The sequence below is a fragment of the Pipistrellus kuhlii genome, unplaced genomic scaffold (assembly GCF_014108245.1).
Source record: "Pipistrellus kuhlii isolate mPipKuh1 unplaced genomic scaffold, mPipKuh1.p scaffold_m20_p_26, whole genome shotgun sequence".
Classification (NCBI taxonomy): Eukaryota; Metazoa; Chordata; class Mammalia; order Chiroptera; family Vespertilionidae; genus Pipistrellus; species Pipistrellus kuhlii.
The window spans coordinates 8453621-8476620 of NW_023425525.1; the positions used below are offsets into that span (position 1 = coordinate 8453621).

The 23000-nt window shown below is 59.1% G+C and overlaps 1 protein-coding gene across 1 annotated transcript in view; it reads left to right on the forward strand.

The window, feature by feature from the left end:
- The window catches only part of MINDY4 (MINDY lysine 48 deubiquitinase 4), an 85691-nt gene that overhangs the window by 43132 nt on the left and 19559 nt on the right, over positions 1–23000 (forward strand). Inside the window, exons 7-13 of the mRNA XM_036453803.2 lie at positions 1613–1728; positions 3854–3970; positions 5162–5250; positions 9874–9975; positions 11467–11530; positions 12111–12176; positions 15630–15697. Of these exons, the coding sequence (XP_036309696.1) occupies positions 1613–1728; positions 3854–3970; positions 5162–5250; positions 9874–9975; positions 11467–11530; positions 12111–12176; positions 15630–15697 (622 nt within the window). The remainder of the gene's footprint in view (positions 1–1612; positions 1729–3853; positions 3971–5161; positions 5251–9873; positions 9976–11466; positions 11531–12110; positions 12177–15629; positions 15698–23000) is intronic.

The window sequence follows — 23000 nt, forward strand, 5'->3', positions numbered from 1 at the left end:
TATAGCGTTGTCCTGTGTCATGGATGTAAACCTCATCTGTTTGCTTACTTTCTCTGCCCAATGCCCTGTTTTTAAGCACCTTGCATGTTGAAATAAAGAACATCTGGTCGTTATTTCAGAGTGTTTTTGTAGGGCCATGGTCACCGTGGCTTTTCAGAAACCCTAACTGTGAAAGGTTCTCATTTAAATCTCTGACTTATGAAAGCATCCTTTTCAGACTGGGCCTGTCTCCGTCTTGGTGTACCGAGCCCTTGGCATTGGCCTCACGCTGGCCTGGCCCTCCGCCAGGGCCGAAAGGGAGGCTAAAGAATGAGATATGAGACTTGTGTCCCGGGCTGCTGGCCTTCAGAGACCACCTCCAGAAGACATGGGGCAGGGACAGGGACATGTCTATAGTCCTAGAGGCACAGAACGGTGGGGGGAAATGTCGCTCTCTGTACGGTGCGGTAAGCTTTTTACATGAACCTTTAATCTTGAAGAAACGGAAGAGCAGGAGGCCCAGAGGCTCTCTAGAGCAGCGTTTTTCAACCGCTGTTCCGCGGCACACTAGTGTGCCGCGAGATGTTGCCTGGTGTGCCGTAGGTGCAGACAAGACAAGAATTTTATAATTTTTCACTATTTTGTTTACTTAATATTTCATAATAAAGTAATTATAAAATACTTTCTTTGTGTTTATTTGATTCCTATTCAAGAGAATTACTTTATATATAGTCAATATAGGCACAGAGTTAAATTTTTTAACATTTTCTAATGGTGGTGTGCCTCGTGATTTTTTTCATGAAACAAGTGTGCCTTTGCCCAAAAAAGGTTGAAAAACACTGCTCTAGAGACCCGGCTTTGCCAGTGTAATTGCCTCGGGTGGTTTTCACTGGAGCCTTCATCTGAGTCTGGGAAGTGCTTCGCCGTGGCGAAGGGGAGAGGGGCCTCGGCCCTGGGAAGGCTCACGCGGGACCTGCCCTGGCCTCAGTCCCACAGCTGTCGGAGACTCTATCTGGGATGTGGCCTCGGGTCCCACTGGCTGGAGGTCCAGGGACCTCTGACTGGCAGGAAGGCAGGCCAATGAGCAGTCGGCCTGGGTGTTTATCCGGTCTCTGCCAGTTCCCATCTGTGTGACTTAACCTTCTCGAAGCCTCTGACTCCTCGTCTGCAGATAATTACTCCCTCACAGGGCTGCTAGGAGGTTTGGTGGTAAAACATGAGTGGTTAATAAGTGAAAGCTACAACACTGATGATCTGTTATCATTTTATCAGGAACGTGCGTTTCCTGTGCTAATTCTGCCCTCGTCATGCTTGTCCTCGGGGTTCACACTTGTGCATCGTGCCCACCTTTCCTAAGGAATGCGCTGCGCGAGGCTTCTCTGGGCCCAGGCACTGCTTCCACCCTGTGCCCCCAGCAGAGCTTTCCGGGGACCGCAGCCGCATCCCACGGCCAGCAGCCTGTGGCAGGGCCGGCGTGGGGTCCGGCACGGAGCAGGCTGACTCCCCTGCCTCTCTCTACCGGGGAGGGACGGTGGGCGGAGGACCGCCTTTGACTCCGAGCTCATCACACTCTCGGTGGTGAGCGACTTCACCGAGAGTGATAAGCAGGAGCTCACGCAGCCTTCTCTTTCAGAGGACGTGGAGGACGTGGAGGATGAGTTGTTTCGGGAGGAAGTCGTTCTCTCTCCAGTCCCATCCGCGCCCAGGCTGCACATAGCGTCAAAGCCAATCGACCTCTCAGTGGCAAAGGTGGGTCCCAACTTAAAAGTGCGAGTAGACACTTATCGATCTGAATGGGTGTGGATGGGGGTGGTGTGAATGGAAGACGGTTTTATTGGAATTGGTGTGAATGAGGTGATTTTGATCTTTCTGGCTCCTTCATCTCAGTATAGCCTCTCAGTGGTCATCACACTGGGAGGTTGGGTGGGATGTAAACGAAAACCTAAATGACAGTCAGGAAAATGGGGGCCTAGTCCTGGCAGCTCCCAACCCTCCCCGAACCAAAAGGTCTCAGCCTCCTCCCATCAAACGCTCCAGGGCCCTGCTCTTCCGTCCCTGAGCAGCCTCATGGCATCTGCAGTGGCCCCAGAGCTGGTGTGGTCATGGGTAGTTGCCCTCACTAGACTGGCCCTGCTCCTGGACTCATCTCTGGGCCCAGGCTGGTAGCAGTGAGGAGGGACAGGGAGGAGTTAACAATTTTTCAGCACTCTCTGGGCTCACACTCGGGTCTCCTTGAAGGACATTGGGACCTAGGGGGCAGGTTCCTGGCCTTACAGCCTCCTCAGCAGAGTGCCCAGGACTCCGTACCATCTCGGCTGCCAGGCGGCCTCACCCCTCCCTTTGGCCGTGGGATGAGTTCTGCTCTGTTGTCCGTCACTGGCTTTTCAGCCAGGATCCAGGAGGAAGATGTAAAACTCCTGGGCACAGCTGTCCTCCTCCTCTTCCTACTCACCAGGTATTTACTCAGCACACAGATCAAAAGTCAAAGATTTTTCTAGAGCTTTTCCCTCCCCTCCCTAGACTTCATGGCCTCACTGGGAACTGTCCTGTGATTAAGAGAACAGACACAGGCCTCAGCCAGAACTCTCAATCTCTCTGGGTTCTAGGCTCTCAGGAAACTTCGTTCCAGTACATGGATGGTGGTAGTTGGTGCAAGGAACCCGCCCTGGCAGATGACCCTGCCCTCCACCTCCCTCCACTCCCTCCTGTGCAGCCAGCCCTCCTTTGACGACAGGGGGACAAATGCTCTTGTACTTCATGAAAAGAAAAAAGCCATGTTAGAGAGAGATAATCTGAGCTGTGGGAAAGCTCTCACCCAGGAAGGGGGGTCTGCGGAGGTGGCATCGGAATCCACATGCTGGCATCTTCAGAGTCCCCGGCTGTAAAATCATGGTGGAGAGAGAGGAAGTAGCCAGCATGAGGAGTGGGCATCCAGGGAGAGGCTCTGCCTTCCTGCCCAAGGGCCAGGCAGTGGGGGAGGGGCTGGCACTTTCTGGGGCTCTGGAGGGTGGGGCTTGGGTTGATGGGAGGTAAACCGTGAGCTCACTGCCAGTCAGAAGTTTAGAGACGGCAGAGATCGTGAGGTGGCGGGACCTCCTTCACTGGGTGGTTGCGGTGTTCCAACCAAGACCTTGGGGACCACGCTTGGTGGTGTTGTAGGGGAGATTCTCACATATGGAAAGGGTTATACTAGAGCAGGTTTGGCGGACTTTTTCTCTAAAGGCCAGGTAGTATATTTTTGGTTCTCTGTTGCAATCGCCCAACTCTGCTAATGCCATATAAAAACAGACATAGACAATATGTAAACAAATGGGCATTGATTGCTGTGTTTCAATAAAACTTTATTTATAAAACAAGTGGGGGCCGGATTTGGCCTGTGGGTTTGCTAAGCCTGTCCTATAGCACCAGTTGTCAACCTTGGCTGCTCATTGGAATTGCCTGGGAGGTTTATAATTACCGACACCAGAGCCGGATGCCCAGGGTTTCTGATGCAGCGGGCCTGGCACGTGGCCTGGGCACTAGGACTGTCAAGAGTTTCGTAGGTGATTACAACGTGCAATCAAGAACTTCCAAGTTCCCTTGTAGAACGAACATTCTGGGTCTCATGTTTCCGCTAAGGAACTTAAAAAAAAGGTTTTGACCTGGGTCAGCACACGCTGGTTTGGATTACAGATGTCCCAGAAGTACGACGTCAGGGCAAATATTACTTCTTTCAGTGTGAAGAAATAATATCAGCAAAATAAAAAGACATAGCCTTCCTGAGAATGGACGGCCCTGCCGAATCCAACAGCAGCCCCTGTGGGAACCCTGGGCAGTGAGTGCACTGGTTACTTTGAAAATAGCCAGTAAAACGCTCTCTCTCTTCTTTTGACAGGACGTAAAGACCCTGCTGTTCGGTTCCAGCTTTTGCTGTTTCAATGAAGAGTGGAAACTTCAGAGTTTTTCCTTTAGTGACGCAGCCTCGTTAAAATACGGCATCGTGCAGAACAAGGCAGGTTGCTTTCACGCTTCCCCAGTACCTTGCTGCGGCCCCTTTATGGGTAGGGGTGGCATGCACCCCAGAGGGTTAACCCTACGGACGTTACCTGGGCCAGCCAGTGCTGGCCAGCCCCACATTTGGCAGTTGTCACCCGGCAGGAACCTCACCTGTGGCTGCCGAGCAGGAGCTGGGGCGCCAGAATCCCCTCTGAGAGCCAGGAGTCCCCGCGTCTGGCGGGCACCAGAGAGCGTCCTTAGGCTGCGCAGAGAGAAGTGGTTTTCTCAGGATAAGGGAGGCAGGTGGAGCATGAACAAAGCGGGTGTGTGGGAAGGGGAGGCCATGTGAAAGCCCAGCGGCCGCAGAAAGTGAGGAGCAGAGGCGTGAGGGGCGTTGCTAAGACAGAAACAGGTGCGATGTGGCAGGATTTGAACATGGCTTGCACCTCTCTCCCCCGATGTGCCCTTAACAGGCCCCAAGGTCCTGTAAGTCCCGCAGGTTAACTGGGTCCCATTTCCCAAGCCCCGGGAGCCTCCCCTGCCCCACACTGCCTGGGGAAGAACCCCCAGACAGCCAGCTTCTTCCCCAGTGTGGCCAACCTCAGCACCCCCACGTCCAGGGCTCCCACAGCCTGCTGTCCTGTCAGTCCTGAGTGTTGACGTCTCTAGGGATGAGCTCTTCGGGGAGCCTACATCAGTCTCTAGGCTGATGTGGGAGGGGACAAGCCACACCTATTGGGCACTGCAGGCCTCGGTGGCAGACGTGAGCGCACGTAAGCAGAGGCTGCAAAGGGATGCTCTTCAGCGAAGGTGGTGGGGAAGGCTTCCCGGAGGAGGCGGCCTCCAGGGTGGGCCTCGAAGGCCAGGGCGGCATTTGGCACCCGCAGCCTGTGGACACGGAAACGTTCCCCTGGGTGATGGGAAACCTATGGTGACGTCCCGGCTGGTTGTGCAGTCACTTTCCTCCCATCAGTCATTGCCAGCGCCCTTCCCTCCAGCGACGGCTGCCGGGGCCTTGGCCGCCCCCTCCCGTGACTGGGGGTCAGCACAGCGTGGAGGGACCCACCATGTCGGAGACCGCTGTTTCTGAGGCGGGGCTGGAGAGGCCCCGGGCTGGCTGTCACCTGTGCGCAGAGCTGGTCCTGCAGGAACGACGGCCCTGCCCTGGGCACTTCCTGCTGGCACTGACGCGTGCCCTCCGTTGCAGGGTGGTCCCTGCGGGGTCCTGGCGGCTGTCCAAGGCTGTGTCCTGCAGAAGCTCCTGTTTGAAGGAGCCGGCGGTGTGGACTGCGCTCGGTAAGTGGGCGCCCATTCCTGCGCAGCCTTCCCCGGAGGCCCCGGTGTCCAGGGTCACAGGCCGGGCCCGGCGTGTCCTTGAGCTGGCAAGGGGCTGGGGGCTGGCGAGGGGATAGGGGCCTGTGCGACCGGGAAATGAGTGTGTGCATTTGTCTAGGGGCAGGGAGCTGTCCACATGGTCCATCGGCTTTAGGATGGCCACTCCCCTCCAAAGCCACATGCGGCCGTCACAGCCACGCCAGCCCGCTGCCCCTGCCCTGAGCCCAGGGCTCGCCTCCCTCCCCGTTACCTCCCCTCTGCCAGCGTCCCAGCCCCAGGGAACTCGCTCCATGCCTCCTGCCACCTCTTTTCAGCTCACAGGTCGTTTGCACACAGCAGGCCAGCCTCACTCCCACTCACTTGGCAGACTTTTCTAAACATTTCTGTGCAGATAAGGAGGCTTGTGCTCCAGAAATGTTCTGCTGGATGATGGATGGCTGGAGAGCGGACTCCTGCCCCGTGGGTGGTGCAGAGACAGAGGAGGGGACGGTGCTGGCCAGGCTTCCCTCTCCTCCCTGCGGGCCAGCTGCTAGCTGTTGCTTTAGTTGAAATAGGACTCGCATGCAGAAAAGCACACAAACTGCCCCAGTTCTGCTTAACGACCTGTCCCAAACCACACACGGCGACTGCGTCACCCAGCACCCTGAGAATCCCCTGCCAGGGGACGGGGCACCTCCATTCTCCTCCCCGGAGTCCAGGTAAACAGGCTCTAAAGTCGCAGTTAGGTTTTGCGAGTTCCTGAATAGGAACGGAAAGCACTCGTCTTTTAAACTAGCCACGTCATCGCCTTTTTAAAAAAGTTTTTAAGATTGAGTGCTATGAAGACACCACGGCCATTCCCATTTATCCAGGTTCAGCTTCCGGGGGATGGCGGTTCCCCAGACGGTCAGCCAAGCTCCGTGCAGATGAGACTCTTTGCTGCTTCGGTGCTTTTGCTGTAGGCAGGGTCCAGTGAAGGTGGCTTCTCAGGCTTGGCATCTTGTGCCTTGTCCGATAGTGGGATTTGTCCAGTTGCTTTATAAAATGATAACCAAGGTGATTTTACTCAAGTCAGAGGTGCTGACCATGAGCAAGCATTGCCCTAATCGGCACAGCGACTACTCACTGGTCTTTGTTCGCTAGACACTCCGCCCCCGCCCCCCCCTTTCTCCCAGGTCCGTCCCTCGCTGCCTCCATGTGTCAGACACTCCATGGCCTGCTCAGGAAGCCCAGCCCAGCCGAGGGCGGGCAGCTTGAGTGTCCATATCGTGGGCAGAGAGCCTGCCATTGACTCTCCCCAAGGCCAGCTCAATGCACCATGTTGAGGAGCGCTCCTGACTGGCTGGTGGGATGTGCTCAGCGAGGGCCCCTGGCTGCCCGAAAGGTGTAGGGGCTCCCTCTGAGCACCCTGCCCCCTCATGCCTCGCTCCCTTCCCTGAACTGGAAGGAAGCGTGCAGGGCGGACTTAGCAGGTGCTTATTGGGAAGACAGGCTTAATGAGGCAGCCGTGGCCTTGCCCTCATGGCGCCTCTAATTGAAGCAAGAGCCAGACAGACAGACAGTGGGCTCCAGGGGACGTGCAGGGTGCCAGGGGCCCACCTGGATGTGAGGAGGGCCAGCAGCTGCTGGGGCAGTGACATTTCTTCTCACCGAGAGCCCGGGATGAACAGGACTGATTCCTCTTCTCACACCTCCTCCCACATGGCGCTCCTCCCTCAGTTTCCCCTTTCCAGCAGGTGCCTCATACTCCTTCCGGCCCTCCAGGCCCTGGGGGCTGGCTGCTCATTGCCCAGAGGCCATGGCTTCAGGGAGGCCTTCCCAGACCTCCCGATTCCAGACAAACCTGGCCTGCCTCCAAGCCCCGCCCCCATCAGTGCCTGTTCATCCCTGTCATTGTCCACCCACAGCCCCCACCTCTGACACCATCTGCAAGAGGACCCCGGCTTTCCTGGGCTGTCAGGCTCACAGAGGCCCTCAGGACGATTGTTATGAAGGCATGGACAAATGAACAGCTATCCAGACTAACAGGGAGGAAAGGGGAATGGTATGCCAGTAAGGAGAACCATGTGTGCAGGGACTGAGGGCGGGGACAGCAGAGCTGGAGAGCTGAGAGTGGCCAGGGCAGAGTTTGGAGGGGCAGGATGAGACTGGGGCTGGCGGGTGGGTCAGGGCCAGGCTGCCAGAGGGGCCTTGGGGCCTGGCCGCCTGCTGGGGTCAAGCCTTGGCCTTGGCCCTCGTGGGAGAGAGATGTCTTACAACTCCTCTCAGCCCATATCCCTTTGGAGTTGCTTTTGAACTTGGACTTGGGCTTCTGAGAAAGTTGTGGATCAGTAGTCAGGGCAAGGCTTTTAAGTTGGTGCCAGGAATGCTGTGTCTGCCCCAGGCACTAAGCAGGCTTGGTTCCTTATTGCCCACCCTGAATGCCCACTCAGGGGATGTGAGAGCCCGGATCCAGGCACAGCCTTGTGGCTGAGCTCTGCTCTGCACACCAGAGACAAGAGCCAGGGCCCGGGAGGCAGGCAGCCATCCCGGCTGGGGCTGTGGGTGGAAGAAACCTGCAGCTGCGGGAAGTGAGGTTCTACCTCCCGCTGCCCGCCGTCAGCCCTGGCCCGTTTCTATTGACAGGTGTCTGTCTGTGTAGGCACTGATTGGATGGAGAGCCTCTGGGTTCAGGCTATGACTTGGGTCAAGCAAAGGCCAAGGGAATGAGACACTGGTGACGGAGGAAAGCGGGGGTGTGTGGAGGGGTGTGTGGGGGAGCCAGCAGGATCTGAGCCGATGCTGTGCTGTGGCAGGGCCCTGCGGGTCAGAGGCCACGGGAAGCTGCCTCTGCCAAGCTGGCCTCAGTGCGGCCTGGAGGTGCTGAGGCCGGGAGGTGAGGGGAATGGGTGGGGTGTGCCTAGCTGTGCTCCCTATCCTTGTCCCCAGGCTGGGGGTACTAAAGAGAGTGTGAGACTGGGGCCTAGGAACCTGAAATTGTGGGGGAGCAGGGCCTCGCTGTCTCCATCTGTGAATCCGTCCTGCCTAAGGCTGACTGCAAGCCAAGGCCTTTGTACATCCCCAAGGGCTGCGAGAGTGAGTAGCACCACGGGTGTCGCTTGCCAAGGTGCGTATGGGGAAACTGAGGCCCAGAGAGGCAAAGATGCTTGCCTAGGCAGAGCCAGGTCTGGCATGTGGCACCCTGTCCGTCACTCACACTGCTGTGCCCTGGAGGAGACTCGGGGACGGGAGAGCCAGAGAGGAGGGGAGGCCTGAGCATCCTGAGTGTGGACACCCAGAAGCCTCTCGGTGACCAGGGGGTGGCTCTGGGTTTTACGAGGGGCTTCTCGACAGAACCACCCGCCTTCCTAATTTGGGGAAGTCAATGGGGAAGAATGCAGAACTAGCCCAGCAGGTACCTGGGGACCCGCTCACCTGGCATTTCTGCAGGGACCTCTCTCAGGCCCAGCTCCTCTCCCAGTTGATTTATTTTTTCCATTTTAACACTGATGGAGGGGTCTTTCACCTCGCGCGGGCTGTGTGCTGGGCTGGGTGTGAGGCTTCTGACTGAAAGTCCAGGATGTCAGAAATGACTCGGCTTAAAAAAAAATAAAAAATAGGCGGGCACACGCCTTCTCTTCAGGAACCCTGGCACGGCCACCTCGCCTCGCCGCGCCTGCAGCTGGCGGGCTCGGGGGCTCCCGCGCCGGGTCTGCAGGCCTGGGGTGGAGACCCCGCCTCGCTCTCTCTCCTTCCCACTGACCGGCGGTTGGGGGAATGCTCTGTGGAAGCCTCGGAGGGGGTGCTGTGCCCTCGGGAAGGCATGCTGAAGTAAAGGGCTCTCGGCAGGGCCCATGCTCTGCTGTGGGATGTCGGCTTCATTAGGACTCATCCCGTCAGGCCGGCAGCTGACCTCTCTGCTGTCCTGGAGGACAGTGCGGGCGGCGGGACGCCGTGTTTTTCCACTCGAGGAGGGCTGTGCCAGCGCTCAGCGGGTGGGCAGGTGGCCAGCCCTCAGTGCCCTGCAGGCCTGGCAGGGCCATGGGCAAGATGCTGTCCTCTCACCTTCACTTTCCTTCTGAAGTCGGGGAATTTGAGGCTCAGAGATGGAAGGACACTTGTCCGAGACCCCTCCAGACATAGAGCATAGCCGGCTCGGACCCAGGTCCAGTGGCCCCGGGCCAGCCTTCCTCCCACCCCCTCTGGCAGCTTGGGCTGTGAGAGGGAGCAGATGGACGAGCACTGCATGCAGCTTGCCTCTGTATTCTCTGTGAACTCAGCCTAGTGGGCCTGTGAGATGGACAGTCAGGCTGTTCTAGGATAAGTTGGGTGGCTTTCCTTCCTCGGTGGCAGCAGGGCTGGGGCACGTCTGCTCAGCCTCAGGGGCCGCCAGAGCTGTCCCCCTTTTACACCCCCCCCCCCCCCCCCCCCCGCAAGGCCAGCAAGTCTCCGGGCCCTTGGCTCCTCCTCCAGCCCGCCCAGGGCCCCTCCTCCAGGCGCTTCCCCTGGTCCTCATCGGAGGGGTCCCTCCAGGCTCTGAGGCGCCTCTCTGGTGGCAGAGGGAAGGAGGGGCTGCGCTGCCCCCGGTTTCTGTCCGTCACACAAACACGCTCCTTTCCTCCTCAGGCAGCTGCACCCTTCCAACGCGCACAGGACCCACTGCCTGGCGCTGGCCATCGCGGACATCCTGTGGCGGGCCGGGGGCCGCGAGAGAGCCGTGGTCACACTGTAAGTCTTCCCGGGGCCGTGCTGCTACCACTTAACCTGGGGCTGGCTCAGCTGTTGTGAAGCTGGCTGTGTGTCCTCCCAGACCCTGCCTGAGACCAGCCGGAGAGCCAGTGGATGCGCTGGGCAGCCCTGCCTTGGGCGAGCGGGGGGAGGGGGGCTCCATCTCATCTCAGGACAGGCCAGATCTGCCTGCCTGGCCCCCGTGCCCGGGAGCTCCGGGGGTGCTGCCTGCCTGAGAAAACCTCTGACCCGCACCTGTTCCCCTCTATAATTTTCTGACCCAGAAGCCTCGGAAAACAACCCTTGGATTGACCCAGTCACCACCACCCCCCTTTTGTATCCTCCCCCAATCCCCAAAGCCCGCTCTGTTTGTTCTGTCACGTGGGTCCCTCTGATGAGGGGACTCAGGTGAGTGGTCGATGGTGGAGCCAACAGGGTCTTCCTGCTCCCTCCCTCCTGCCCTGGGTGGAGGTGCCATCCTCATCACCCACACGGATGCCCGGTCTGATGGAAGCATCACTGGGGCCCAGCACTGTGGCAGGCTTCCTTTTCCCAGCTCTGTCACTCATTGGCTGTTTGACCTTGGGCAGCTGACTCAACCTCTCTGGCCTCATCCATTGACTCATCTGGAAAATGGGGGTGATGATGATTACATAACTGGTGACTATGAGGGAATTAAATGAGCCAATATAATAAATCAAACGATGTATAACAAATGATAATTTATCCGTGTAAGTCAGAAATCCACATAGATAAATGATAAATAACAACAAATTAATGTGGAATGCTCAGTACAATGCCCCACACTTACTAAGTGCCATGTCAGTGCAGGTATTACTGTTATTCTTACTGATCCTACGGAGTGCTCGTCCTTGGTCCCACGTTCCAGTTAACGTACTAACCCTGGCCCTTAGCATCTCCTGGCAGCCCTGAGAACAGTGGGGCAAACATTCAGTTTCTTCCTGGTGTACAGACTGGGAGAGAAGCCCAGAGAGGGCAGTGGCTGGCCCACGGCTACACAGCTGGCTAATGGCACATGGGCCCCGGCCCCCAGCCCAGCTCTAGGCCCTGCTCACTGGGCAACGCACCCGGGATGCTGTGAAAACTCTATGGCGGGTTGGTGGGAGCCTCAGAGGCTGGGATTCCAGACGCCCCTGAGCACGAAGGGCGAGCCAGCCTCCCTTCGTGTGGGACTGTGTGCCAGCTGTGGTGACAGGCCCACTTCCTCCTGCCAGGACTGGGTTTGGCCATGCCAAGCTCTCCTGCTGTCTTCTTTCCATCCCCTCCCCTCCCCTCCTTTCATCTGTTAGTGGCGCTCCATGGGGCAGCCTCGTGGGGAAAAGCGAGAACACTTTGGCTCCTTCTCTCCCCGGAAGGCCCCCCCCCCCGCCCCCTCCTCACCCTCATTGAATGGCACATGTGGACTTGGCCTGGCTCAGGGTCATGTCTTTTTCCACACACTGGGCTCATGTGTCTCCATTTCCTTTTTAGGGCTTCGGGAACACAGCAGTTCATTCCAACAGGGAAATACAAAGCAGATGGAGTCTTAGAAACAGTACGGCTTTCTGGAAAATTATCACGCAACCCTTGGCTTGGTTTGGGCATGGTCTCCTTTCATATAAGTAAATCCTTCCTCACTGGGAGGGCCAGCCCTCCCTGTGGCCCCGCCAGCAGAGCCTCCCCCTGGGGCTGGGGCTGGGGCTGGGGCTGGGGCTGGGGGGGGGGGCGTTATTGGGGGCAGTGGGAGCTTGGGGGTGGGCTCTTGCCAGATGGGCAGCCTGTGACACCGAGGCCATACCAAGACCAGAGCTCCCCTAGCAGGAGGGTGTCACTGTGGGGGCTTCGCTTTACCGAGCGGTTTCACGTGACCTGGTCTGGGTGCCTGAGGAAGGGTCTCACTTTGTTGGATGTTTTCTCTAAAAGCGACTCTTCCTGACCTGCCTGAGAAAGCAAAAGAAACTCACTGCTGCTTTCCACTTCACTCAGGGCGCTGCCTCCCGGGCCTAGACCTGGCCTGAGTGGCGATTTGGACAGGACACTTGCCCCCCAGTCCCCACCCGCGGCCTCCCCGCCACCCCCCAGGTGCTCCTCAGGCTCCTGGCTTGGCGGTTCACTCTGTGTTTGTGTCTCCTCAGCTCATACTGCACGATGTGACCTGCTATGAGGAGCTGGTGGCTTTTCTCCAGCAGACCATCCATCAGGTACGCGCGGTGGTTTAGTGTGTGGGGTGTGCGTTGCTAAGCCTTCTACTTTGTTTCTAGAGGAGATGCTGGTGAACTGGCGTTGTCCCCCTCACACCATCCTGGGCGGCGCTGGGGGTGGTGGGTAGAGGGTAGGGAGGAGCTGCTGGAGAGTGGGCTTGGGGAGCAGGGACCCAGGCCCGCCATGCTTCCTGGAGGCTGGCCGTGGCTGCCAGGTTCAGCGTGAGGCTCTGTGGGGGCTGCTGCGGGGGATGGAGTGGGGTTCGAGTGGAGGGAAGCAGCCATTTGACGGTGTCTTTGAGAGCTACCTCTCTGTCTGAGGGGAAGCAGACACCTCCAGAAGCAAAGAACCCTTTGCCAGTGAGTGGGACGGGCCCTGGGGTACTGATCACATGACCCTAGCATCTGAGGCCCCCTCACTGCCCACTGATGGCCCCTGGTGACCCTCAGCACCAAGGTCTACATTCTTGAGTGTGAGTGGGGCCTGTACCCCCAGGAAGCCCCAGGAAGCCCCAGCCAGACTGGCTGTGAAGGTTCAGAGTGTGGGGCCTACGCGGGGGAGGGGCGCCTTCCTCTGCCAGCCTCTGGGCAGACCCCCTCCCCCCATGCCCACTCTGGTCCCTGGGTGCACGCGGTCGATAGCTGGCCCTCCTCTCCAGAAGGCCCGGTGTCCCCTGCAGTTTAACTTATGTTTTTGCTGGAAGCCGCTGAGCTGCCTCAGCACAGCCCTCACCAAATTCATTTTTCACGGCCTGCGCCCGAGAGGGCTTCCTTGTGCCAGGCCTGGAAACCGACACCGAGCCGTCTCTGCCCAAATCAATAGCCTCCTCGCTGTGCTTTCATTACGGCGGGGTGTCTGGCCGGTCCCGGCGAGCTGGGGGTGCCTCCGCCCTCCTCCGAGTGGGGCTCCGGTGGGCTTGGGTGTCTGCGGCCCCAGCAGCACGGGAATGGCCTTCCCCGGCGGGACGGCCGTGCTCCTGGCCCCGGCCATGGTTTCCGGCCTTTCAGGGAAGGCGCCTGGCCCTGCCGTCTCCCCTGTCTTGGCAGCTTGAATTTGATGAGATAATTTGAATCAATGTTTTTTTTAAAAAAACCACACAACCCCCCCCCCCAAAAAAAAAAAAAAAAAAACAACACAAAAGAACAAAAAACTTAAATCGGACATTGGTGCCATTCAGTTATGTTCCGGCAGGAGCCCAGGGGGCGGCGTTCCCTCCAGGCCGTGGTCTGGTCTGACAGGGCACAGGAGGCCGCGGCCAGGGCCCGGCAAGGCCCTTCTGGGTGTTCCAGGACTGGACACGGTTGGTCGGAGTGGAACGATAGTTCTTCCCGTGAGTGCGTGATTTCCCAGTGGCTTCTGTGTCCCCTTCGTCACGGTCCTGCGAGGAGACGGCCTCTGCAGGCCTGTCAAGGCGATGTGCAAGCCCCAGGCAGAAGCGGGCAGGCGTTTCAGGAGGGGAAACTGCGGCTGGGAGAGCTTTGTCACTCCCTAAGGAAGCATGCAGGCCTGTGGTAGAGCAGTGACAAGGGCGCAGGGGGCCCACGTCCACCAGGCCTGTCCCTCGGCAAGGACTCAGCCCTGCTCTGTGCCAGGTCACGGCGTCTGGAGGAGGTGTGCGTGTCCTCGTTTTGCACATGGAGACAGAGGACAGCAGAAGTGTGGGACTGGCCGGGTATCACAGGATTAGGACGAGGCTGTTGACTCATTTCTTCCACCTCTACTGCAAACCCAGATGGAAAATGCCTTACTGCGGAGTGACGTCCGAGGGCCTTTCTGTGTTCCCCCAGTAACCGCGGCGACCCGTCCCCTGCCTCCAGGCCTTTGCTGGGCCTCTCCTCTCGTGCAGGACAGCTCTCCCTCCTCTTCTGGTTCCGCCTCGTCCCTGAGGTTTCTGTTCGGACACCACTTGTCTCCAGAAAGCCTTTCTGGACACTCCCTCCTTCCCCAAACTCGACGTCTGTAGTGCAGGCCCTTCCCGTGTGTCTCCAGGGGAACCTGCCTGTGTTCCCAGAGGAGCAGGGCCCCTCCCTCACCTCCCGACGCGTCTTGTCCTTCTTCCCCGGGTTACCTCTCCGGAGGGCAGGTCTGTGCCCCCTGTGCACAGGGCACCCGTAGCAGGGAGCAGCCTCTTGCTTTTTCACGTGGTACCTTTTTTTGAATGACTAATTGAATTAGTGGACGGAAGTAAAGACTATATTTTGAGAAAAAGAAGAGATAATTTTATCAAAAACTTGGGCTAAAATAGTTACCACACTTGAGGACCATATTTGGCTCTGAGCTTCGTGGCACGAAGGCAAAATGGAGATATGATAAATTCTATAATTCTCATTGTTCCGGGAAAACAAGCTTTTTTTTTTTCCTTTTTTTTCTTTTTTCTTTTTTCTTTTTTTCCTTCTGGTTATAAGTCCAGAAACAAACTGATCCCATGTAAAGAACTGGCTATTTTAATGGGCAGCAACTTCGACAACAGTTCACAGACGTGGAATCGTCACCAAAGTGGGAGGAGTGAGGTCCTCACCCTGATTTTCAGCGAAGGGATGGCATTTTTGTAGGGAGCCCAGGTGCCATGGTCCAGCCCAGGGGACGGTGCCCGCGGGGCTCCCTGGACAGGTGTGCAGTGCTGGGCCTGGTCCAGGGGCTTTGCAAGGATGATCTCACTTAGTCTTCACAATGACTGGCGAGTGTAGGTCCTATGGTCTGTATCCTTGCTTACAGAGGAGAAGACGGGGCAGAGCAGTTGGGAAATGTCCCTGTGGCCACATGACTAGGAGTGGCAGAGCTGGGATCTCTACCAGGTAGCCCAGCTCGAAGCCGTGGCTCCAAACCAGGGAGACAAGTAAGGTGCTCCCCTTGGGTGCAAAATTTGAGGGGTACCCCAAACCTCAGTCATCAGCATAGATAACATTGTAATGCAGTACCTAAAAAATAACAGTTAATCCAGATAATCCACGAGGAAGGAAATACAAAAGCTTTAAAAGACCGGATCTGCCCTTGCTCTTGCCCAGACCGCCTCACTGCCCTCCAACCCGACTCTGCCCAGCCCGCTCTCTGCTGCTCTCTGTGGAGTAAGGGGTTTGAAACCAGCCGAAGCCCGCAAGCCCGCCGGCTGCTCTCCGGCTGCATGGCCTGCCACTTGCAGTTTCTGAGCCCAATGTCCTCACAGGGTGAGGGCAGGGATAGCAGTCCTCACGGGACGGCTCTGGCATTGGCAGCAGAGGCTGCTCCTGCCGCTGCTGTGTCCTGAGCCTCCAGGACCTGGAGGTCGAGGTGTGGTCCTGGGTGGGCACTGTGTCTGCTCCCATCGTCCTCACTCCTGAGGGGTCTGCCTTGGGGCCACCAGCCACCTCTGGGCCGGCTGGAGGCAGCTGGCTCAGGGTCGGGCTGTGGCCCCCAGAAGTGAGAGGAGGAAGGTGCAGACCTAATGGGTGCTCATTCCTTTTTCCTCTTCCCAGTTCGAAGTGGGCCCCTTTGGATGCATCCTGCTCACCCTGTCTGCCATCTTGTCCCGGTCCACTGAGCTGTGAGTATCTTCCTCCCTCTCCTCCTGGAGGCTGTCTGAATTATTCACTGCGTCTCCCCAGAGCGCAGGGTGGCGATTGGCGCAGTGGGTGCTTCCTTTGTGAGCCTGGCGGGAGGATGAATGAAGGCCGACGGAGGAGAGAGCAGTGTGTTCTCTACATGCATGTGCGTTCAGTGCTGCCTTCTTTTTTCCGTCTGCCTGCATGTGCAGAGTAGTGAGGGTAACCCGAGAGTTCCCTGGGCACACTTCACAGCCACGTGGACTCCCCTGGGACATGTGCAGGGATGGACAATTGAGTCTGATCCTGGGAGGTGACCGAGGGCCCAAGAGCTCCGGGGAAGAGGGGCTCACCCTAGGCCAAGGCAATCTGCAGGCTGCAGGGCTCGGGAGGGCTCGGGAGGGCTCGGGTCTAGCTAGCTCTGAGATGGTGGGGCACTCAGAAACTGCACACGGGGACTTGGCAGGCAGAGGGGGCGGAAGGCTGGGTCCCGACTCCAGGCATCCTTATCTCCTGCAGCCTCCGAGCTGGCCTCCATCAAGCTCAATCCTAGGAGCTCTCTAGACTTCTCACCCATGCCCGTCACTGGGCATATGTCACCAGGAGAGTTCAGCTTACTGACACATTAATATCTTGGGGGGTTCCATCCACTGCCACGTTCACTTCCACGCAGAGAGCGGCCCTGAGGCGTGGTGACGGGGGAATGCATTTCCACTTCGGGGTGCTTGGTGTGGGGAGGATTTGGGATTAACCCTGAGCAGCTGGGCCCGGGATGTGGGGCGTCTGAAAGCGTTGCCGTGTGGTGCCCAGGCTGGGCGGGAGGGGGCCCAGGAAGAAGGAGACACTTGCTCCTGAGGTGGGGCTTGGGCCTGGGCCGGTCCCCGCCCCTGAGGCCTCGGTGCTGTTGGGAGGAGGACGGAGGGCGCTGAGGCCTGGTGCCGCCAGCCGCCTGCTGCTGCTGACCTCATTAACAGGTGTGCTCAGCGTTTTCTAATGGCATTTCCTCCTAATCCTGCCAGGATGATAGGGCTCATTCCTGGCCCGGCTCACGTGCATCGAGACCATGAGCTGCACCACCCCCTCCCCAGACCAGGTCTGCTGACCCTGGGCTGATGGGGTGGGGAAGGGTGTCTCCGGCAGTGGTGGAAACCTGGCCCTCACTGACCAGAAGCTGAGCTTTCAGAGGGGCCAGGCCTGTGACATCTGGCAGTGTGAGCCCCCCCAGCCTCAGTTTCCCCACCTATACAGCGGCCTCTTTAGCTCCGGGGGTCTAGGCCCTGACTCCCAGCCTGGAGCTGGCACCCTGTTTACACGCCTCCTGCAGGGAGCGGCTCTGGCATCTGTCTGGCTGCAGAGACTCCAGGCCCGCCCTCCAGGCTGCTGTTCATCCACATTGTCCAGTGCTGGCCCCCGAGGCTACTTTTGCCCCTCCTGCCCCTCCACCTGCGTCGGGCGGGCCGGGCACCTGTGGGCATTGGGCACACGTGTGGGGAAGCTGCCTTGCTGAGCCTGCAGAAGCTCATGCTGATGGACCTGAAGTTACAGCCCTACCAAACCCCTTCCTCTTCACTGCAGGCACTCACACACAGGCACACATACAGAAGACATGTACACACATGCACACAGACAGGCAGGCACACGTGTGACCCAGCTGCAGTCCCCTCTGGTTCCAGAGCAGGGCGGAGAGCCTGTTACTGACAGTCCCCTCGCTTCACGCCCCTGAGGACCTTCCTGGGCCCTGGAGGCCGGTGGTTTTGAGGTCTCCGGGGCAGCGTTGGCCAGCCTGGCCCTGCCTGCCAGGAGGACTGGCGGAGAGACCTGCTCTGGTGTGGGACTCAGCGGAGCTGACCAGGCTGTCTGACTCCCACGGCCGCCCCTTCCCCTTTCCTAAGAAGACAGCACACGGACACGCTCTGGGCATCCACACTGTGATGTTTCTCCCTCTGCTCTAACCCACACGTGAAGCTTGTCATCCTCACAGCAACGCTGCTGGGCACACGCTGTGACGACTGTCCCCTCCTGCTTTCGGGTGAAGAAGTGAGGGCTGGGAGGCCAGTGGCTCAACCAGGCAGCCTGAGCCCGGACAGGCCTCTTCGGTTTGCTGTGTAAGGGCCTGGACTTGGGAACAAACAGGCTTGGTTTCAGGCCTGACTCTATAACCCTCTGAACCCGAGTTTGTCTGTGAAAGGGGGTGATAATTCCTGCTTCCCAAGATTAAATGGAGAAGTCAATGTGTGCTGGCAGGGTCCCACTGGGTAGCAAGCCTGGATAACGGCCGTGCCCTCTGACCCTGTCTCCGCTGTACCCAGTCTTCTTGGTCCCTGGTGGTGGAGCCACGGCCACAGGGAGTCCTGCGGTGGGTGATGGGTGCACATGCGGCTGTGGTCACCCTGCCAGGCCCTTTCTAGTGGCGCAGGGCCCTGGGCGCCGTGTGCTGTCCCTCAGAGGGAGCAGGAGAGGGCGGTGGGAGGACCGTCCCTGCCCTGGAAAGCGCCCCCCAGAGGTGTGGAGAGGACGCCGACTCTCTCCTGTGTGTTTAAGTTCAAGATGCCTTTTAGTTCTAGCCAGTCAGGTTCAGTGGATAGAGCGCTGGCCGTGGACTGAAGGGTCCCGGGTTCGATTCTAGTCAAGGGCTACTGTACCTCGGTTGCAGGCTTAATCGCCAGCCTGTCAGGGCCCATGCGGAAGGAAACCAACCTATGCGTCTCTCTCACATGGATGCTTCTCCTTATGTCTCTCCCCCTCCCCTTCCCTCCCCTCCCCTTCCCTCCCCTCTCCTCCTCTCCCTCTTCCTCAATGGGAAAGTGTCCTTGAGTGAGGATTAACGACAAATGAAAGCTGACTTAGGCGGCCTGAGAACATCAGGTGGGGCACGGGCAGGCCTTCTCCAGTCCAGACCAGGCTCCCTCCCCGAGCAGTCCCAGGATGCCTGCCTAACCCCTCATGACCCCCCCCCCCCCCCTATAGGCTGCCAGAGACAGGGCTTCCTGCGGGGAAAGACAGGCCTGGCAGGGGGGCAGGAGGAGCCTGAACAGCACACGCTGCCCAGAGCCTGTAAGGATCACGCTGAAGTTACTTAAAATAGCCTGAGCATTGCTGGCATTGCTGCGGGGTCTTCTGAAGAAGCTGTTCTCGCCTTGGTCTCTGGGGAGGGCCTCCTGGAATGGCCCACGCCCCTCGCGGGCCGTCACGTGGCGTGCCCCTCGGAGCCTCTGGTTTCCGGGCTCGGGAGGGGTGCCAGGCCTGGTCCAGAGCTGGCTGAGATCCGCTCGGCAGTGGTGACGGTCCCGGGACCGTGGAGACCCACACCCACCTCGTCCTGCCTGCCTGCCGGGGGCTGGCCTTCCTCTGTAGACCTGTGGGCACCAGGGGAACGTCCCCGGCACAGGCTGAGGGCGTGTCTGGGAGCCTGGGGGGTGGCAGGGCACACAGAAGGAGGTGCCCCCTCACTGGCTGCGCTGCAGCTGCGGGGCCTGGTCCCCATCTTCGCTCTGTTGCCCACGAGCCGTGTGGCTGGCCTGCCTGCGCCCTAGCTTTGTCGTCACTAACCGGAGTTTGGGCTAGTGCCTCTTAGTCTCTTTTTGTGGTGAAAAGAAATAGATTTTTTTCTAAGGAAACTGTATCCCAAAGCTGAAGCTCATTGCATATAGCAGATGCTGCTAAGCTGCCCTAGGACAGTGGAGGGGTCAGGAGGAGGTCCTGCTGCTTCCCCCCCCCCCCCCGCACCCCTCGCCTCCCTCCGGTGCCTCTCTGAGACCCTACTGCGGAGAAGCCCCCACCACGGAAGCAGTTTGAACACGGCTGGGCCAGGTGGTCGCCAAGGGCTTCCCACTCTGGGGTCAGATTCAGCTGTGCCAGAGCCTTCGAGGCCCTTCCAGGGGCATCTGTGATGTCCTTCCTGTCGGGCGGAGGGACATCTCCTTGGAGCCCAGGGAGAGGCGGAGCATGGGCCAGAAACCCTCCCAGACCTGCACAGACCTGTGTGTGTGTGTGTGTGTGTGTGTGTGTGTGTGTGAGCCTGCGTGTGGATGAGAGGTGGTGAGGCTGTCGGCTGGGTATGTTTGAGATCGTGGGAAAGTGACTTGATTGTGTGTGTATGTGTGTGAGTGTATATGTGTGGGTGTATGTACATGTGAGTGTTGTGGACATGTCTCTCTCACATTGATGTTTCTTCTCCCTCTGTCTCTCCCCCTCCCCTCCACTCTCTCTAAAAATCAGTGTGTGTGTAAGGGTATGTGTGTCTAACGGTATGTGTGTGTGTGAATGTATGTAGTGTATGGGTGTGAGGCTGAGGTGTGGCCACCTCTCCCTCCTAGCAAGGCTCTCAGACCCATGCCTGAGGCCGGGGCAGGCCTCCCACCACGGCCAGCACCTCCTGCCCCGGCTGTCCCCAGCCCCGGCCTGCAGCCGGCCCTTCACCTCGGCCAGCGGCTGCAGTGCAGGAGAAAGCTGGCCTCGGACTGTTGTTTATTCCGGGCCTCGGGGAAGGCTTGCGAAGGTTTTATTTTTCCACTTGATTTCAAGCCTCTCCTTTCTTTCCTCCGATCCGAGTTGCTTACAGAACATCTCAGCAGGCTCTGGTGTTCCCCTCGCTCCCCCTTCCAAACCGCACGCTCTCCCTCGCCCCAGGGGTGCTCGGGGCCCTGGGTCAGGGCCGCTCCCCGCCAGGCCTGCACAGTGCGGGCGCTCAGTGCCCCGGGAGTCAGGGGTGACGTGGCTTGGCAAGGGCAGGGGGCTTGGGCGGTGCCCGCCGGGCGGCGCGGGCCAGGGGGCGGGGGGCACAGCTTGTGAAGAGAAGCTTTTCATGGAGTGGACCCTTGGCATTTGTTACAGTGGCAGCGCGGCTGCCCAAGGCCGTGCTGGGAACCCCAAATAGAGGGCGGTTTGTCATGTGCTGGAGCCGCTTTGGACGCACAGCCGGCAGGGAGGGTGAGGCCGCGTGTGCACCCTGGCCGCTCCGGCTCTGATTGTGCCCAAGAGGAAACACAGCAGCAGAGCAGCACAGTTTGCTTCTTTGTGCAAATGGCCCTGACGTGAAAGCCAGCCCAGAGCTGGTGGTGCACTGGTGGCGACAGAGACTCAGCAGCAAAGGGCGCTGTTGACGGGCCGTATCAAAGACTCCGGGCTTTCGGGAGGCTGGACCCAGGAACCAGACGGCGTCTTTGGGACCTGAGGTCCCTCCTTCTGTCCCTTTATCTTCCTTCCTGTCTCAGCGGTGTCCTCGGGGGCCCCTCCTGCGTGGTGGGGCCCCCTTTCTCCAGCCCCTCTGCCTGCCGGGACCCGTGCCCCATGCCTGACGCCTTACCTCGGCCAGGCCTGGGTCCCACCCATCGTGGGCATGTGAACACGGGCTGGGAAAGCAGAGGGCTCCCACCCGGGCTGGGAAGAGACGCTGGCGGGTCGGGATGGGGGTTTGGGCGGTACCAGCAGAGCAGAGGGAGTGTGGGGCTGGGCCCGGTTGGGCCCTGGAGGAGGCCCCACAGACTCCCAGGGGTGGCGTGGTCTGCAGCGTCAGGCTTTGAGCAGGGGCTGTTCTTGCCGAGGATCCCAGGGGATTGGTGGTCCCACGTTCCTACTGATGGGAGAGGACAGAGAGGATGTGTGTCTGCTTTCTCCTCCGCCCTCTCACACCCACTGACTTCCAGCGGAATGACGAGGCCTCCGCCCGGGTCCTCACCTGGAACCCGAGAGAGGGTTAGGGGCCCGCCTGCCCCTTTGACTCCAGCTGGGGAACTTCCCCAGTGAATCCCAAATCAGCGTCAACTCTGTTCACGTTAGGGTGAGGCCATGAGCACTTCCAGCAAATGTGTCTCAAAGACTGGAGGGCGGGAGATAGACCCAAACTTAAGGTGACCAGACGTCCTGCTTTTGGCGGGACAGTCCCGATTTTTAACAATTTGTCCCGCGTCCCACAGCATTTTTAAAAAAAAGTCCCAATTAACGCAGAGGGATGCGGGACAAATTGTTAAAAATCGGGGCTGTCCCGCCAAAAGCGGGACGTCTGGTCACCTTACCTTAGGCCCATTGGGCCCGATGCGTGTCCCGGTTTCTCACTCTCCATTTAATCTCAGCCAACACATCTGGGCCCAGGCAGGGCTGCTCCAGGCTGCCAGGACGGCGAGCCACAGCCAGGAGCGGCAGGTGGCATGGCTGACGCCTACGTCTCCCACAGGTCCTGAGACCAAAGGCTGAGTGGGGGGACCCCCCCGCTTGGCAACTAAGGGCGACCAAGCCTGGGTCACACCAGGGTTAGTGGCAGAGCTGAGAGTGTCCCCCAGTACTCAGTGCACCCAACACCCTTACCCACTCATCCAAGGGCCATACCTCCTTGTTCCATGAGGGTTTGGGTGGCCAGACAGAGAGGACAGGCCTGGGAAGCAGGGGAGGTGAGAGCCCATTGGGAGACTTCTGGCCCAGACCAGCCTCCGCTCCATGGTGTGAAGCTTCTTTCGCCTGCCTCTGCGCACCTCCCGGCCTCTGAAGGCTGTTCCACCAGGGCCTTCCCTGCAGCTTCTCCCGGGATGGGTGGGGCAGGCGCACAGGAGTGAGAGCCTGCCTGGGCACCTGAGGCTTAGGGCCCAGTTCTGGCACCCAGGGGCCAGATGAGACATGGTAACCCTGCCGTGCGTCCTGCTCCAGGAGGGAAGGCAGACGGAAGAGCAGCTTGGGGCTAGTCGTTGGAAGGGGACGTGACCGAGAGATGGGGCACGTGTGCTGGGGTGAGGAGGCGTCCCCTGAGGGGGAGTGATGTTTCGCAGGGCCCTGAGGGGCGTGGGGGAGGGGTTGTAGACCAGTGGGGTTTGCGGGGAATAATTGTACCCGGTCTGCCTGGGGAGGGAGGTGCCGCAGGTGGAGCATGGGCGGGTGGGGAGGAGAAGGGCCGCTGGGGACGGGCTTAGGCTTCTCCGCTTTCTCTTCCCTCTTCCACACACCGGGCCTCCCAGTCCTCTCCTCCCCTCCCTCAGCCGCTTCCTCCCTCCGCCCCTCCCTCCCAGCTCCTGTGGGGGTGCCTGCCATCTGCCAGGCCTTTCTATGGCTCCACCTTATTGCAACAGCACTCCGAGGTGGTTGTATTTTTATACATGTTTTTCCATCAGGGAGGGACAGCACTTCGCTGAAGTCCCCGGTGCAGGTGGCAGAGGGGCCACTTCCTCAGCCTTTCTGGGAAAACTCGCATCCGCTCTGCCCGATCCCTTCTCCGATGCTCAGGGCTCCACTGCCCGCGGAGGCCTGTTTACACTGGGGCTTGGCCGTCATACAAAAGGTTGAGGTTGAGGAATCGTGACCTCTCATTGTTTTCTGGTT